The sequence below is a fragment of the Dromaius novaehollandiae genome, chromosome 13, assembly GCF_036370855.1.
Source record: "Dromaius novaehollandiae isolate bDroNov1 chromosome 13, bDroNov1.hap1, whole genome shotgun sequence".
Classification (NCBI taxonomy): Eukaryota; Metazoa; Chordata; class Aves; order Casuariiformes; family Dromaiidae; genus Dromaius; species Dromaius novaehollandiae.
In genome coordinates this window covers 2,005,499-2,022,759 of record NC_088110.1, presented here as the reverse complement: position 1 = coordinate 2,022,759, position 17,261 = coordinate 2,005,499, and the positions used below count along the sequence as shown (strand labels likewise).

General features: G+C 50.3%; 1 protein-coding gene across 1 annotated transcript; it reads left to right on the top strand.

Annotated features, from left to right (window-relative positions):
• Positions 1–5,345: 5,345 nt before the first annotated feature.
• CETP (cholesteryl ester transfer protein) lies at positions 5,346–16,841 on the top strand. Its single transcript, XM_026104039.2, has 16 exons — positions 5,346–5,506; positions 6,719–6,833; positions 7,779–7,913; positions 8,622–8,692; positions 9,869–9,956; positions 10,094–10,163; positions 10,817–10,877; positions 11,487–11,578; positions 11,891–12,070; positions 12,807–12,857; positions 13,209–13,376; positions 14,955–15,022; positions 15,148–15,190; positions 15,276–15,345; positions 15,678–15,763; positions 15,858–16,841. The coding sequence occupies exons 1-16, from the start codon at positions 5,362–5,364 to the stop codon at positions 15,930–15,932; spliced, it is 1,518 nt and encodes a 505-aa protein (XP_025959824.2). The 5' UTR covers positions 5,346–5,361; the 3' UTR covers positions 15,933–16,841.
• Positions 16,842–17,261: the final 420 nt, after the last annotated feature.

Below are 17,261 nucleotides of genomic sequence, written 5' to 3'. Positions count from 1 at the left end.
TTGAGTACATGTTCTTTAATGACTTAATGGAATGTATGCATTTCTGTTTGCCATTAGGGTGCATGGAAACTATGATGACTGCAGGTGGGCAGAGTGCTGGACAAATTGCATCAAAGCAAGCACTACACTTCAACAAGGGCAATTGCAAACTGCTGCACTGGTGGCTGAAGAGCAAAATGGGAGTGTTTGCCTGACAGGTCTGCAGCTTAGTGACCCAGACTGAATGAGCCCAACTGGTGCTACACTGCCTGGGTGTGTTGCAGCTCTAACTGATGTCACTCTGCTTTAATCAGCTTTAAGCCCTCAGCTTCTGTGGCAGTTGACACTGCTCTTTATGGCTGAGCTAGAAAGCCCTAAAGCAAGCTGGGATGACTGAGGGGTGGAAACACGGCTGGTGTGAGATGAAGGAGCTGAGGCTGCTTAGCTTAGAGAAGGAGCTATGGAAATACTCAAATATGTAAATACTGCAAAGAAGGGGATAACCTGCATGTCAACTGTGGGTGAGGCAATTAGCACTAGCCTTAAATTAGTCAAGGGAATTGGGGTTAGACATTAGGGAAAAAGTGAACACTGGTGACTTCCAGTGTGAGAACTTTATAGGGAACAGAGTAAACAATAGTAAGGAATAACGTGATCCTGTGCTGGGACAGCAGAAGCAGGCAGGTGACTTCTTGAGGCCCTTTCTAAATGCAGTTTTCTGCAACTTTGGGGTTATAGGTTTAAAAAGGCAGAAAGGGAGAAATGGTTTGCGTTGGGGCACAACATTTAAACTGAGTGATCCTGCTCCTCTGTTATATCTTCATGCTTGTCATGTCAGTGCTACTGCAGCTAATGTTCAGGCATCAGTGTGCTGTCCAGTTCATCCCTGAAACCAGCCTGGTTGTATAGGTGGTGACTGGCCACAGGGTGGCAAAGCGAGCAGCAGAATAAAACCAGCCTCTCTGCTGCTCCGTCTTCTGAAAGCTGCTTCCCCCAAGTTGTGAGCAGATCCTTGTCCTTGCTGGCAAACAGGTCAAGGGAGAAATGTACAGTTTGCCTTATCTCAGGCTTTCTTCTTCTCACTATGGATTTATCTAAAATATTGTTTATTTGAAGAGTTGTTGAGGTCCTGTTTATCAGTGTGGATTTCTTCTGTCCTTAATTCTCACAGAATGTAAATAAAATGAGACTGAGGTTGCTGCTCAGCACGTAAACTTTGGAGGGGTCCTAATTTGCCCTTCTTCCCCAGAGAGTCATTTTGCTTGTGCATGTGTGTTGTTCTCCCCTCAGTCCTCTGCAGCTAGGGACATCAGAACAGCTGGGCACTTCTGCGGCAAAGGGTTGCAACCTCTCTTTAGTCTTTCGCCTTGTGGTTGCAATCCACTTGTAGCCGTTTGGTACCTGAGAGGACAGAGTGGGATTTGCAGAGCTGTTATGTTCAGACTTGAGGCTTTTTCTGGTGTTTAGTTTTGTCTGAATAACAAATTGAATGCTATCCTGAAGGCAAAGTACTAGGCCTGCTCTATGGCCAGCATCACAAGCTTGTGGTGAAGAGCTGGAGGTTGGTTAACTCTCAGTTGCCTGCCAAGGAGCATTGGGCAAATGCTAGCCCTGGAAGATGTTTCTACTAGGCACGTCTTGTGCTGGCTCCCTCACTGGCAGGTACTGCCTCGCAGAGGAACCACCCAGAGCTGCTTGTGTCAGCAGCAAAAGCTGTATTTGATGCATTTTCAGTCTGGGTTTGGCAGTGCAGTCAGTGCTGCATAGGGACACAACTGGCTGCTCTCTTACTGGCCCTCAGCAGTTTCACCTGTGAAAACCCTATGCTGACCTGGGGCTATGTGTGCGCCAGCTATTTTGGGTCTTTGGTGGTACCAGGAGGGAAGATGTTAGTTTGGTTTCAGGGGAAGCTTGTGAAAAGCATACTTGATTTCTTTCCCTTGTTCAAAAAGTCATGGCTTATTTGCCTCCTATGTGATAGTTTATTACCTTTTAAAACCTTTTGATCATAAACAGGAATTTGTGAATTTATTTGCTGCCTAATATGAAAACCTGTCATGGTCTCAACTTTGAACTGTAAGAAATAACTTCTTTTCAAAGTTGAGAGTCTCTTTTCATCCAAAGACTCCTGCTGCTGGAGCCTTAAAACACAACAGCGGACAACACAAGACTTATTTACAGTCTCTGAGGGACAAAGCTGGATGTTTGGCTAGTGGGTTCCTGTATCAGCTTGGGATTTACCAGGGCCTCCTCCTGCCGAGCACTGGCTCAGGGCGAGACAGCAGCAGCCAGTTTTGGGCTAGCTGCAAAGCTGGTTTGCCTTCCTGTGATCCCTGGGTAAGTCGTTTTGCTGCATGTGTTGGTGGGCAGTATGAGTCCAGATGGGATTACCAGGAGGATGAGGGGAGCGTGCTCCTTCCCCATCCTTCAGCATTGCTATTACTGTTCTATCTGCTCCTGCAAGCAGGGCAATCCCATGCCCTCGTTGCTATCTGGGGGTTGCAACACACTGAGGTGGGGCAGTAGGTGTATGCTTACTTTATAAATTTTTCTTCAGTTGGGCTGATGTGGAGGGCATGGAGGTGGAGAGAGCTGAGCCTGCAGATCGCCTTCACGTTGGCGCTGTAGGCACCAGCAAACCATCACTTTCTCTAGCCGGTGGGTCTGTGGCACTGGCAGGGAGTGCAGTGCTGCTGTTCCTGCGGGGCCAGGGGCCGGTGTCCCAAATCCATGCTGTGCCATATCTAGCCAAATGCCCCCGGGCCAAGGTCCCCGGTGACATCCCTGCTGATGCCTGTCTCTGGCTGACGGACTGGAGCGACCCCAGACAGGGTGTTTCTCCTCGGTGCGTGGGAGGGTTGCTGCAGCCCCTCTCGGTGCTGCTGCTGGCTGTGCTCGGTATGGGGTGCTCTCCCCTCTCCCCACCGGTGTGGGGACCGCGACAGGGCCCGGAGGTGGTGCCAGAGCCCATCTTGCTGACAGAGCAGAATGTGGCCCCGCTACCTGGAAGGCTATCTCAGGAAGCAGCTGCAGGGTAACACTGAGGGTTTGGGTCAGGGTAACGCAAAGATTAATGGCACCGCTAAGAACCTCTGCTCTGGATATTGTGGGGAAAAACAACCCCAGTCACCGATGGCACAGTCTGGCCCCCAGCAAGGTGGTGAGCACGCATATATGTGCACGTGAGGCCCTCAGACAAAGCCTTACACAGCAAATATGTAGCCTCCTCTGGCTGGTTACTCCAGGGCAGGGATGCTGCCTGCACCTCCACGCTCCAGATGCTTTTGCTATTGTGGGCGGAAAATCGCTGGCTTTCCCATTCCTGCTGGAGGTCAATGCCCTCGAGTCCCCTCTCCTTCCTTGCTCTTCCAGCTCTGGCTGCCTGCTAGAGGAAGCATCTGACGCGGTGAAGGAGCATGGGAGCTGCATAAGTACTGGATGGTACCCGCAGCAGCGCGCTGGATCTGCTCCTCGTTCTTCTGTCCTTACCAAACCTTGGGCACCAGTGCCAGATGCCCCCCTACCAAAATGCCCTGGCTTTCCCTGTCCTTTGTGGTGGTATGAATTACTGCCCCAGGCTGAGGGTGGCTCTGGCCTGCTGGGTCCTGCTCTCATTCAATTTTACAGTGCCCAACACCAGCTTCAGCGAAGCTGCTTCCTCACTTGAGTCTCCCTGCTGCAGAGCTAGGCCTTCCCCAGACCTCAGCCACTGCTCTGACATCCCTCCTCTGCCTTTCGACTATGGAAGGGCTGGATGTGTGAGAGACGTGAGCCGAAGGGTAGAAACCAAAGCCAGCAGAAGGCTTGTGTTCCTTAAAACCTATTTAATTTAAATGCTTAGGAGGAGCGGGAGCTCAGCTCCCTTTGTAACAGCCCAGGGTAACAACACGTTTGTGCCCTTTGCAGCTTCCCTGTGGAGATGTTTCCCCTTTCCAGGTGCTGGTGGCTCCTTGCTGGGGCAGCCAGGACGCTGCAGGGGATGCAGTGATGGCTCCAGGTGGCTTCGAGGGAGCTGGCGCAGCTGGCATGGACGGACACCTTGGGTGTATGTTGCATGCTGCTTTTTTCATTTATCTATATGTGTTTCCAAGGCATGGCCGTCGATTCGTAATGCAGGATTGGCCAGCCTGGTGCTGCTCGCAGCGGGGAACCTGTCCTGGGCCCCCGCGCCGTTCCATGGAAGAAGTTTGGAGGAAGACTCCGGCCTCTCAGTTTCCCTCGGCGGGTCAGTGACCGCGAGTGCCTCCCGCCGGGGTACCCGAGGCCGTTCACTTTCTCAACTCGGGAAGAAAACAATGCGGCAGCGGGGCCGGGGGGGCACCGGATGATGGGGCTCCCTGGAGGAAGCGCCCTTGCCCGGCGCGGGGCAAATGCCAAGCTCCAGCGCGCCCAGGCTCGGGGAGGGTGAGAGGTGGGTTGGGGAGAGGAGGGAGGGGACAAGCGGGCTCCTGCAGCAGCACAAAGATCTCGCCTTTTCCTCTCCCTCAGTCGCAACTGGCTCGTGGGTCCCCCTGGGAGCCCCATTGCTGAAATAACCCAGGTCGGGCTTGTCCTGGAGCTCGTTGTTTTGCGATGGGCCCCAGCACTGCGACAAGGGTGCGGGGGATGCGGGGCAGGCGTGCACAAGCAGTGGATTTGCACTTGGGTTTCTAGAGTTTCCTAAATAGAGGGTGGTGGGTGAAAAGCTCTGGCTTGAGAGCTTCTTCCTCATCTGGAAGGTAGGAAACTTGGCCATGGGTCCCCAAAACAGCCACTGTCAAGTGGAGAGGCTGAGAGCGTCCCAGGGTGGTGGGAGCAGTTGTCCTGTGGTCACAGTGCTCTCCAGGGAGCTGGGAGATGTGGGGTCACATGGCAGCAGCTGCAGGGTCTCCCTGGGCCCCTTTTTTTGCGATAGTGCCTCAGTTTCCCTGCCATGTGCCCAAAAGCAGGGAAGGAGGTAATAGTTAACAAAGCAGGCCAGGACCTTTAAACAGGGCTTTGCAGAAGCTGCTGCAAGAAAACATTCCAACGTATGGAAATTCCTGTGCTAAGAGCAGATGATGGACTGGCTACAGGCAAAGCTCAAGGCTGCTCCCCCAAATTTTCCCCCCTCTAATCTCTGCACCTGGCTTCTGCACTGATGCAGCTACCCCTGTGTTAGAGCAGCCTTGGCAGGGGACCTATGTCCTGCAGCCAAGCGCCTGCTGTAGGAGGAAGGCAGTGAGAGACTTGAAGAGGGTTAAGGAAACTATAGGAAGATTAGGAAATGTGTGATGAGTTTTGATAACTAGAGGAAGCAGGTCATGTCCTGCTTCGAATGAGCGCTGCTTGGAGGTATGAAAGCAGCCTTTGCCAGGGCCGAGGATCAGTCGATCTTGTCCGTGCTCTCCGCTCCAGCCAAGGATGCTCCACGCTGGCACGATGAGGCTGGGGACCTTCGGGATCTTGCTAGCGCTTGTCCACGCATCAGCAGCCTGTGAATTTGGGCCGTTCCCTTACAGCGTCACGGGGATCGTCTGCAGGATGACGAAGCCTGCGGCATTGCTGCGTAAGTCCTCGCTATGCTGGGCTGGCTTTCTCGCCTCCCAAGCAGGAGATGTTAGTGATGGAAGATCAGGCAGGTGAGGATGTTTCTTGCTTCCTGCAACTCTCAGGAAACTGTTTTTCTAGAGAGATATATTAACATCTGCCTGGGAGCACAAGTTAAACCATGGGCACCTGTATGACCTGAATAGCCGCAGCTCCTGAAAGGAGCTAGAAACCTGTACCCAACGCTTGTCCTTAGACAAGCATTTAGTGAAGCTGCTCCTGGGGGCTGGAGTGATGGAAGAACTAGTGCAAACAGGAGAGTGTTCAATTCCTCGCTGCGATCTCAGCTCCAGGCATCAGTCCGTGGAAGTGGAAAAGTGGTGTTTCTCCGCTGCCTACAGGTTTTTTGCAAGGGTTGGGGGTGCTGCGGTGGGGGAGGAATAACTAGTGCAAAGGGTGAGCAAAAATGGCTCTGTCCCATCCCCTTCATCGACGGTGTCACCGACGGTATGTGCAGAGAAGGATGCTGGGCCAAATGGAGAGCGGGTATTTCTGGAAAAAAATGTTCCTGTACAAAGCTCATCCTCTGCCTGAGAAGTGCCCAAAGTTGAGGCTGGAACAGGTAGAATAACTTTAGAGCAATGGGTACAGAAACCTCAGTTTCAGCGTTTTTTTTTCTAGCGGACCAACAGTTGACTGCAGTATGGGTGATTTTCAGACTCTCCCATTTCTCTGGCTCTCTTTCCAGAGGGGGCAAATGATATTACCTGGTGCTGTCAGGCACCATCAGATCTGATGAGCCCAAGTTCTCCCCAGAGTTGACTTGCTCCTGCTCTCAGCATTGCTCAGCTTGTCGGGAGTTTGCTATAGCAAAGCACTGGGGCAAAGTCAACAGCTTGTGCAGTGTAAAGACCAAACATGGCCTGGACCTTTCCAAAATCTGCCCCTAAAGTGCAGATCAGGTGTGGGAAAGCTGAGCTTGGTTCCCTGGGAACAGCTTATTTGTGACTGTTGAGCCATATATAGTGCTGTCCCCAGCTGCCTCCAGCTGCTAAAGTTAGGGTTTTTTTCTATTTACTATGAAGCTACATTTAGCGCTTCCTTAAGTCTGATGGATAGGAGATATCTTCGATAAAACTCTTTCATAGCGCTTTAATAGAGCACGTGGACCCAGCTTTGTAACTAGGAAAGATTGAAGCTTGTTGTCTTTTCCCTTCTCTTCCACGTGCAGTGAACCAGGAAACGGCGCAGGTCATTCAAGCGGCGTTCAGAAATGCCAAATTCCCAAACATCACCGGCGAAAGGTCCATGCGGTTCCTCGGCAAGGTGGCCTACGGGCTGACGAAGTGAGTATCGCTGCGTGCTTCTGGGCTCCCTTCCATGCCGTGGGAGGTGCAGGCTGACGGAGGGGATCAGAAACTTGCCTGGGGGGAAGCTTTGATGCAGTAGCTCCTGCTGAAAGCAAAGGGCAGCCAGCCTCTCTTGGCCTGGAGCGAGGCAAACGCCCTTTCCAACCTATGCCGTTCAGACAAATGATCTGCATTGCAAGACTTAGTCTGTGCCTTTTGGACAAATAATCTGCATTTTAGGATTTAGGCTGCGTACATGTTATTTAGGAGCTGTTCCTCTTCTACGGGGAGACGGTAAAGACAACGTAGTAGAGGAGACCTCTGAAAATCTCAGTGGAAAGCTCTGTCCGTGGGGGCTGTAAGGAGCTTTCTGAGCTCTCCTGATGGCCTGTTCGCCAATAGATGGTGCCAGTGGCTTATTCAGCACAAAAATGGGAAGCAGCCTGGGGCCGATGAAACCATCCTTTACAGCACGACTTCACTTGTAAATGTTTCATGGCGAATGAGGCTGCATTTCCCTGCGTTACTAACTGGATTGTTATTAGGGGAAAACACATATAGTGAGACGAATGAGGTGATGCAATTGCAGGAAAGGCTTCCTACTGAAAAAGAGCACTGCAATAAAACCTGGCTTTTTGCACAGTGCATTGCTCTGCACATCTTTCAGGATGTTTAAAGCAATCCCTGTGCTCATATTAAAACACTGCGGGAGAGGAGAGGACCTCAGTTTGCAGGGAGCAGTGCACAGGGTTGAGTGAAAGCAGCCTTGCCGTGGTGTTTGGCTCCTTTAATTTGCGAAGCCTCCTGAGCACTTTCCAGGGGAGGCACAGGCTGCTTTAGAAATGTCGAGTACTTGAGAGCAGATCCATCTCCTGCGGTTGGAGGCCCTGCGCTGAGCACAGCCACGGGGTTGGGAACGTGCCGGGTTTTTGTTCTTTCCAGCATCCAAGTCAACAACTTGTCCATTGAGCAGAGCGAGGTGGAGCTCAAGGAAAACGATGCTATTGACATTGCTATTAAAAACGTGACAGCCGTCTTCAAAGGGACCCTGAACTATGGCTATGACGGGGCCTGGCTGTAAGTACCCAGGAACCGCCCGCTTGCTCCGCTGCTCCTGTACTGAACTGCAGGTTCCCTCTCCGCTGGCTTTTAGCAAGGGCAGAGTTGCTTAAAATCTTGCATCGCTCAGGCTCTATTTAGCAGTGCTACTTAGCCTCCTCCCTCTTTGTCTCTTATTGCTTTTGGTCGCACGAGGAGGCGAGAAGGACAAAAGCTGCAGGTGGCTTTCTCCCACCACCTCCGTTGCTTCTCCCCGATTTTCTCCTGCTTGTCTCCTGCCCGATGCTGCCCTCCCTGAGCCGGCCGGGGGGGATGGAGGAGACTGCAGCGGGTTCGTGGCAGTGCTCCTCACTCCAGGACCTCCAGGAGAGCTGCGTCCTGGTGACTCCAAAGTCCACCACCCTTCAGAATTACCACCAGAAAGAAGCAGGTTGGGGGCAACAGTCCACTGCCTTTTTTTTCCCCAAGGGGGAAAAAGGTCTGAATGTGAAAAACTGGGCTTAATGCTCCCGTTTTCTTAAGTGCTGCTATGGCAGTGGTTTGCAATGGTTTGAAGCCAGAGGTTTTGTGGTAGGCTGCAGTGCACTGGTATTTTGTAGCCCATCATGCAAGGACTGCTGCCAATGGTGTTATAAAACCCAGCCCATTGCCAGTCTCCGGTCAGGAGAACCTGCTCCTGTCACGGGTGTGTGTGGTTGCTGAACGTTTTCTGTTTTTCTATTGCAGCTTGCACCTTTCTCATTCAATCGATTTTGAAATTGAGTCTTCAATTGATCTCCAGATAAACATTAAACTGAGTAAGTAAGGGCTGGGGATCGCTAGCTTCCTAGGTCCTTTGCACGTGGGCTCCTTCCAAGGCAGCAGGACGTGCCGTGGTCGTGAGCAGGGAACCCAGTGCTGGCTCCACTCTCCTCCGCGGTGATCGGACGGGATCCAGACAGCATCTGTGCTCTTCCATGTACACAGGGCAAGAGGCAACCTGGCCCTTGAAGAGCTAATAGCTTTAACAGACCAAGCAAAGGAGGCTGCTACAAATCATTTCAGCAAGATAATGCTGATTTACATGAAGAACTGGCCAACCTTCTGTCCTACCTGCAGGATCAGCTTTTATCTCCTTCAGGGCAGGATGACTTGAAAAAAATGTGGGGATTTCTCAAAAGAGTGAGCTAAATGAGGACCATGTTGCTGGAGATTTGAACATCTGTACAGTCTGCTTGTTCAGCTATCTCCAGGTCAGGCCCAAGGCATGCTATGGCAAACGAAGCATCTTCCTCGGGAAGGTCAATAGCTCACGGCTTAGACCAGAAGGGGACAGAGGCAAGCTGCGCTCCTCCACCCTCCCTAATGGGGTTAGAGGGTGGTGGTTTATTCTGTTTGCCTCCAAACACATTTTCCAGCCGCTGGGAAGCCCCCAGAGGGATAGTAGCACGAAGCTCTCAATGACAGTATATTACAGTTTCCAAGCTCTTTGCAATATGACTTAATTCTCTACCTGCTCTGGCTTGTGGGCTGTATGCTACTATCCAGATTTTCCAGGTGACTTTAAGGCACAACCAAGTCTCTGATGGCAGTGAAGCTGAGAGGTATCTGAAGCATGGAGAGAGGTGCCCCGTAGATGAGCTTTGCTGGACTCAGGGTGCTGCAAGCAGAAACGCCGCGTCCAGGTGTAAGGCAGTCCTGCCCGCCCCGACCTCGTAGTGTTCTGAGTCTTTTGGAAACCTTCGCTGGGACTTGTGGTTCTGTGCCAAGCACAGCGCTCCAGAAGTGAGCTCCTTCCCAAATGTAGGCATTTGGTGCCCTCAGTGTCCTTCACGCGGCTCGGTGGTGAAACCCCCACACAGGGAGCCCCGGCTGGCCCTCTCCAGCGAAGCCCTGCTCCACCTCCATGGTTCTCGCTAAGTGAACTCGCCCCCCTCATCTCAGTAGCGAGTTGGCTGTCATTGCTTGCTTTTTGCTTTTTCTGTCCTGTGCAGAGTGCCAGGAGGACCAGGTGGCTGCCGATGCCTCGGACTGCTACCTGGCTTTCCACAAACTGACGCTTCACCTCCAGGGAGACAAGGAGTGAGTCTGTCCCCTCCAATTTCAGGGCTTAGCTTGCAGAGCTGCAGGGCGGTGGGGTCCCAAGCGCGCTGACCCGAGCGCTGCCCACCGCGGGCTCCGCTGGGCATCTCTCTGACCGCGCTCCCTGTCTTGCGCAGGCCGGGCTGGCTGAAGCAGCTCTTCACAGATTTCATCGCCTTTACTTTGAAGCTTGTTCTCAAGAGTGAGGTAAGATCCATTGCCACCTGCAGACGAAGCAAAGGTTGGTTTGTACGCTGCTAGCTCCGCCATGCTCTGCTCATGTATGTCCACAAGATAGCAGCAATGCATTTTTGTATTTGTAAAAAATACTAGAAATGGAAAGAATCCACAAACCCTGCCCCCAACCTGGATGAGCTGGGAGGTTGTGCTGATGCTGGGATCTCCGACGGCTCTGGCTTCAGACTGACAGCTCCATCAGACCTCCCCACATGGCCCAGCTCCGCTTCTCCTGCCTGAAGACCCCCTCCTTGGTGCACATGGCACCAGGGGAGGTGGCCACCCCCCGTCCCTCAGCTGTGCTGATTCCCAGGCCAGCCTTGTGGCCCAAACCTTCCTCCACCAGGACTGGGATTCGGAGGGTCAGGTTATGCTGGAGCACAGCACCGGTGTGGTGGCGTGTGCCCAACCTGTGGCTGGGTCTCCCGGCAGCCGATAACCAGGGAGAAGATTTTAAGCTCTCCTGAAGCAGGTCATTAAGTGAAATCAGTGGCGTTATGCCAACTTGAGATTGTCACTCGTGAGACTGAGCAGAGCTTGGATATTGTCATGGCACAACCCAAAATTTCCCCCCCCACCACCTCCACATGCCCCTTCTGTTTTTCTCTTTTTTCTTCTTGTAGGTTTGTGAGGAAATCAGTTCTCTTGCCCAGGTGCTGGCAGATTTTATACAAGGCCTAGCAGGTAAATATTCTTATTTTTCTGCTTCTGTTTTTCTTTTCTACATGCAGCTTATAGCACTTTAGCCAGACACCAGCAGGGCAGTAACCGTATCCATCAAAAATGTCCTTTGAAAACATATCTGGGATCCCAAGTCCTGAGACAGCAGCAAAATACACCTTGGCAATTTTATGCTTTGAAATGTCTGCTTCAGGTTGATTTTCAAGAGTGATTGCACTGACTGAAAGACACGTTTCAGTTCATGAGGTATTTCTCCTTTGTTATTTAATGACCAGAGGTGCAGGATAGCTGCAGAAGGACTGACGCTTGCTAGCCAGAACAGGAGCGTGCAGCGAAGCATTAGGGCTGAGATATTGAAGCATCTGTATCTGCCTGCCAAAGATTTTTCCCACAGTTCTCAGTCCCAAATGTCAGGGAAAAGGAGAGGTCAAGGTCAGGACTAGCTCTCAAATGTCCTGAATCTCCCAGTCCTGTGCTTCTGCATGCTCCTTTTATAACTGCTGGGTCACCTTCATTAGTGCTCTGCAGCAAGTCTTAAAAGTGACTTTTGCAAGCTCTCCTTACAGTTATATTTCAGGTGCGGGGCATTTTTCGCTTGTTTTTTTCCTGCAGCAAATTTTGTCCAGGATGAGGATATCAGACTTGATATCTCCCTTGCATCAGCTCCTTTAATAAAAGCAAATTATCTGGAATCGCATCACAAGGTAAAGTAACCCAGGCTGCTCAGAGACCAAAATTCTGCCCGTGATGTTTGTTGGGAAGACTGGGAAGGGCTGGCTCCTTGCCGCCACGCGGTGTTTCTGTGCCCAGCCAAAGGTAAGCCTGCAATGTGGGCAGCTGAGCCTGGCCCAGCTGTCTGATTCCAGCCTTTCGACCAGTCGAGCAGCTTGCTCTCTGCTCTGAATCCAGCCAGCCAGCCCTTTGCCCTGAAGTGACAAGCAGAAAGTCCAGGTATGGATATTTTGTCCCATCTCCTTAATGCTTGCTGTTGCCAACACACTTGCTCTCCTTCAAAGGGCCTTGTCCAGTACAAGAACTACTCCGATGTCTTCAGTGACTCTCTTTTCTCCCCATCTCTGCTGTCTGAATCCCGAATGCTCTACTTCTGGGTGTCCGAACATATCCTCAACTCTCTGGCTTCAGCGGCTTTCTTAGATGAACGCCTGACGTTGACCATAGTAGGGGAGAAGTTGCAGGTGACTATCTGAGGGGTGGTTCCTTCCCTACTGGCATATTACATCGTATTTTGTGGAGAGGGCAAAAATTCTCTAAATACTGTTTTTTGTGAGAGCTGCTTTCTGTAGAAGATAGAAATCTGTAGTCAGAAACTATGTGTGAGCCTGGTCAGAAAATTGGTACCTTCTTAGCAAGTTTGCGCAACCAGGTAATTTTGGGTCAGAATGGCTTGATAGTAATAGCAGGCCAAAATATTTGTTCCTCTGAATCCCAAAGTGTATGGGAGAGCAAAGGAGAGTTTATTGTGTGGCTGACAATCGCCTTGCCAGCTGTTCCTGGCAGCGGGAATTTGGATGGCTTGGTCCCAGGCGGTTTTCAGAGCACGTTGTGCGTCTTCTCCAAGTGGTGGGTCAGTCATGGGGAGTGATGCTTACTACTTCCCGTCTAAATAGATGAACTTCTCTGGCCTAGGATGAATGTCAGAGAAGGTGGGCTGGTGCATTATACTCTCTGACTTGATTATCCTTAGCGAGATAATGTCAGCTGATAGAAAATTTGTCTACCAAGTTGTGGAGTAACCTGATTTTCCTGTGAGAGTGCTGAGGTAGAAAGGAGGTGAACTCAGGAAGAATCCAGTCATGCCTCTGAGGTGGCTGCAGGCCACACATTCATGTTCTGGCCCATCAACCTGCATTCACACTAACCATGACCACCTCTTTTGTTTTTCTAAAATCTATTTCTGGTTTGTTTCTGAAGGAGCTGTTTGAAATTGAAGACACAGAGGCTCAGCGGAGGGCAGTGCAAATGGTAACTTTTGGTCCTGTTCAAAGCTCTTTCTGTTGGACAAGGAACTTTTCAAGTTGATTCTCTTGCACTGTAACATCTCATGTCCTTCCCTTGCCACCTCAAGAGTCTGGGGTGGTAAAACCTGCTTTAGCCCAGAGGCTGATGGAGGAACCGCCGTGCTTTGCAGGGAGGATTTCTCCAGCCTCCATAGGGGCACAGCTTCCCTGAAGCCCAGCTAGGCTATTGAGCCTGGGAGAACTGGAGGAGGAATTGGGTACTATAAAGGGGATGCAGTTGCGTGGCAAGTTGGCATGAAACTGAGATGTGATATGGCAAAAGCCTGACTCCTCTGCTGCTCTTTATTTGAACTAGATTTTTCAAGGCACCTCCTACAATGATTCTGTGGCCAAGGTGTGGAGTCTTGCCCATCCCCAGATCTCTCTCCAACCTGAAGGGACAGTGGTGAAGTCTTTGGTAGCTGCGGAGATCAGCATCTTTCCCCCAGGAAGAAAGCCCCTGATGGCTCTGTATATGGAGAAGGTCAGTTCTTGCTTCTCCTGACTGCAAAAATCTTGGAACAGGCTCTGTCCTGAATCTAGACCGCTCCTGGTGCTCAGGGACATTAATGTCTGGAAGCCTTTGGAAAAGGGATGGCTGCTGAGCTATGGGAAGTGGAGAATGCCAGATCTTTTTAATGCTCCCATCTCCTTCCCTGGCATTTGGGGCTGGGAATGATGATTGGAGATGTAGAGCCAACAAGGTCACTCTGTTAGGCCAGCACTGGTGTGCAAGGTGGTAACTGCAACACCAGAAAGCTCTGGTGAGCCTCTATGAACCTGTCTCGATACAGACAAGATGCAACTCCTTTAACTGCAGTATTTTAGAAGAGAGCAGAAACACTGAGGGAATGTATTAATTTTGAAAACTCCATGTTCACAAATTTTAGCTCAGACCTCCACTTAGAGGGTGGTTGTCTCTGAAATGAAGATCTCTCTCTAAAGAGAGACTCAAAATATAACCTCTTCCTCTGTGTATCCCTGTATAAAAGTTCCTCACTATACTGTGATTTACCCCAAACCAAGTATTTTGCTTTATACTGAATTATACTGAAAGAAATGCCAACAGCCTTGCTGTGGTGGGTAACCTCACAAGAAGGCAGTATGTTTATCCAGCCCTGCAATGATGAGCTGGTGTAGGCACTAAGCACTGCACAAAAGCAAATCATTGCCTGGGGGTAGACTGCAATCTTTTTCAATCTCCTGCATGGCTGTTATCAAGAATATTCCCTCCTCTTTGCAGGTATCACAATGAGATGAGTTAGCAGGGTATTTTGGGGAAACAGGCATAGCTGGGTCTTGTGCTCTAGGTGATATCTTGAGACAACTTTGAGTAGGACTGCAGAAGACCCTAACTAGAGGTCCCTAAAACAGCGGTTCTCAGGATGTAGTCTGCTCCTGGGCTGCCAGACCTCTGCTGATGACCTGTAGTTGGATAAAAGAATGCTCCTTTTTAACAAACATTTGCTTACAGATGAAAAGGAGGAAATAAGCACAAATGGCCAGAGCTCAGAGATTGGTTTCTTTTTTAATTTGGCTATAAATGACAATAGTGTGGCAAGACTGCTTGTGGTAGCCCTGACAACCCTGGGAGTAGACTTTCCCCAACCAAGCTGATGAGCCCTCAGCTTGGGATGGACATTGTGCAACAGTACCATAAGTAACCACTTCTTTCCTTACACAGGACTCAACTATCATCTTACTCAACTACAACTATCTACCCAGACAATGGCAAAACATCCGTTCTGTGGCGTGTGGCAAGGATGGTCTAGGGACCTTTTAACGCCTTCTTTCAGTATTGAATCCTCAGAGTGGATACTTACATACATAGCTTCTCAGATTAAGCTAGTGTCTAGTGCCCCACTGGCTGTGGGCATCAGGGAGCATTTGTTGCATGCAAATACAGAAGGAAAATGCTGTCCTTCCCTGGTGATATCTGGAGGTGAAGCCAGAGAGATGTTGAACATTGGGTCATAGCAAATAAACCAGAATTTCCAAATGCAAATCCCTGCTATAAGGCAAGGTGAGCTACATCTAAACTACGCTGTTCATTTCTGTGCAGGAAATCACAGTCACTATCCAAGCTGCCTATGCGGAAAAGAAACTAATTTTGCACCCCTTGGACTCCAGGTTGGTACTGGGATCTCTTGAGCATTTCACTGTCCCTTTTAGCCCATGTCTGAGAGCAGCAGGGAGAAGAAGATTTCTACAGCTCTTATTGACCTGCTTTTTTCCCCCTTTTTCCTTCTCTTCAGGATAGAGTTTAAAGCCTTTAAATGCACGTCTGATCCAAGCGGGGTAAGTCCTTAACATGCATTCTCTAGGCCATTTGTTAGTAAAATATGCCTGTAAAACCTTTTTGTATGATTGTTCTGGCTTTCAGAATGACCAATCCCCAAGAAACTTCCTGCAGAAAATGATCTCAGTCACCGGGATCCCAGAAGTGGTTTCAAGTGAGTCTTCCCTTTACCCAAGTGCCAAAGTACTCCAAGAGGTGTCTAACGACAGATCTCCTAATGCTAAGCACTGAAAAAAACACAGCAATAACCCTTGCAGCTAAGGGGAATCTCACATCAATGGTGGGAATTTCTGCTAGATTCACTGGGGAAATGGGAAGCCTTTGTAAATGGCTGGGACAAGCGGAACAAGCTTCCCATCAGGCCGAAGGTCGTGGGGTGTTGGGGTACAATTAGCTTTTGGCAGCGGGCAGGCGGGTCACAGTACGTGGGGAAAGCCAAGCCAGGAAGGCCATAGCTCTAACTGGATGGTTTTACCAATGCCGTAGGGATCGAACCAACTTTAACTTCGCTGATGAACAGCAAAGGGCTTCATCTGTTTGAAATCAGAAGCCCTGAGATAATCACAAAAAAGGTAAGCAAAGTTCAAAAACACTTGGCTTTCAAAGCCCTTGTTGGAAGTGTGGTATAAGTTAATATAACACTGTTTTTCTCCTCCTCTTTTTTAGGGATACTTAATTGTACAACTTGACTTTAGCTTCCCGGATCATTTGCTTCTTGATTTTCTTCAGAAAACATTATAGACCTGATCTCTTCATAGAGGAGTGTGGGAACTCCTGCACAAACAGAAAGATGGTGTGTGAACCAGCTGAAAGCCAAGCTGATTTAGATCAGCTTCCAGCAGTTCACAGGCGTTAAAAGTGATGCTGAATTTTCTTTCCTTTTCCTGAGAACTACTCCAGTTTCCGTGCAACTGTATCGCCACTGAGCCTTTCCTCTGCAAAGATGCCACAGTCTGCATCTCTACAGAGTCTCTGTTTCAGGATCTGGGCAGGACTTGTGTGCTTAGGAGCGAGGACTGAACTCCTGGAGTCTGTGGGCTCTGGGTCAGCACTCACGGGCACCAACAAGAGGCGGCTTTGACCCGCGTCTGGCATCTCGGTTGCTACAGTTCGGAAATGTAGCACCTTTTTGTTCTGAACCTGCATCTCGTTTCCAGCAAGAGCCTCACTGAGATGTAGCAAGAGGCTCCTGATATTGACAGACTTAAGCAACTCGAATGACATTGCCACACTCCAAGTAAGCTCAGAAGCAGCGATGTTGCAAGACCCACGTATAGCAGAAGAAAGCGAATGGGACGTAAATTAGCAATGCGGTATAAGAAGGGAGAGATCTCATGTCCTCGGTACTTTCTTTACAGAGCCTGAAACACTGCGTAGAGCTCTAGGCGTATTTTTACATTCACGTTGTTGAGACGCTGGGGGCAAACTGAAGCAATTAAAATGATAAGGAAGAGTTTATAAGAGAAACTACAACTATCTACCCAGACAGCAGGTTCTCGTTCCTTCCTGCTACACTGCATTAATTTATCTGAAGCAGCGCAGTTGTTTTCCTGTACCAATTTTTGCTCCCCCTCCTTTTTTTAAAAAAATTAAACTTTTCATTTGGAAGAAAACTAAACTAACAAATCTGCATTTAAGAATTTTATGGCTGTGCGACTAATAAAGGCAGAGCATGATGTTACCCTCCCCTGTGAAGTAACACATTAAGCTGGGGCTGCCCCAAGGGGCTCGGCGAGCCTGTTAGCAGGATGGGCCCCGGTGTCCTCGGCCTCCCTAGGCGCGGTGGGTTGCTCCTTCGGCGTCGCCGTGGGTGTCCGCTCGGCGGGACTGAAGCAGGGCACTCGATCCTACTCCTTTCTTATCCTTAGCGGCAGAGGCCCCGGGGCTCCCCGGCACTGCCTTGCTCCACGTGAGGGTCAGTTTTGATGCCGCTTCAGCAGCCGTGGTGCCGAGGCCCCGGGGGAGCCTCTGCCCGGCCTGGCTGGGAGAAGGGAGGGACACACACAGCTGCACGCTGATACAGCTGCCCATTTTGCGGTTTGCTCGCCAGCAGCCCCAGCGCCTTGTCTC

Excerpts from the sequence above, each read along its gene's own strand:
- CETP (XM_026104039.2), top strand. The coding sequence starts at position 5,362 with ATGCTCCACGCTGGCACGATGAGGCTGGGGACCTTCGGGATCTTGCTA. Across the intron at positions 15,191-15,275 it reads GCACGTCTGATCCAAGCGGG|AATGACCAATCCCCAAGAAA; the intron begins GTAAGTCCTTAA and ends TCTGGCTTTCAG. Across the intron at positions 15,764-15,857 it reads CTGAGATAATCACAAAAAAG|GGATACTTAATTGTACAACT; the intron begins GTAAGCAAAGTT and ends CCTCTTTTTTAG.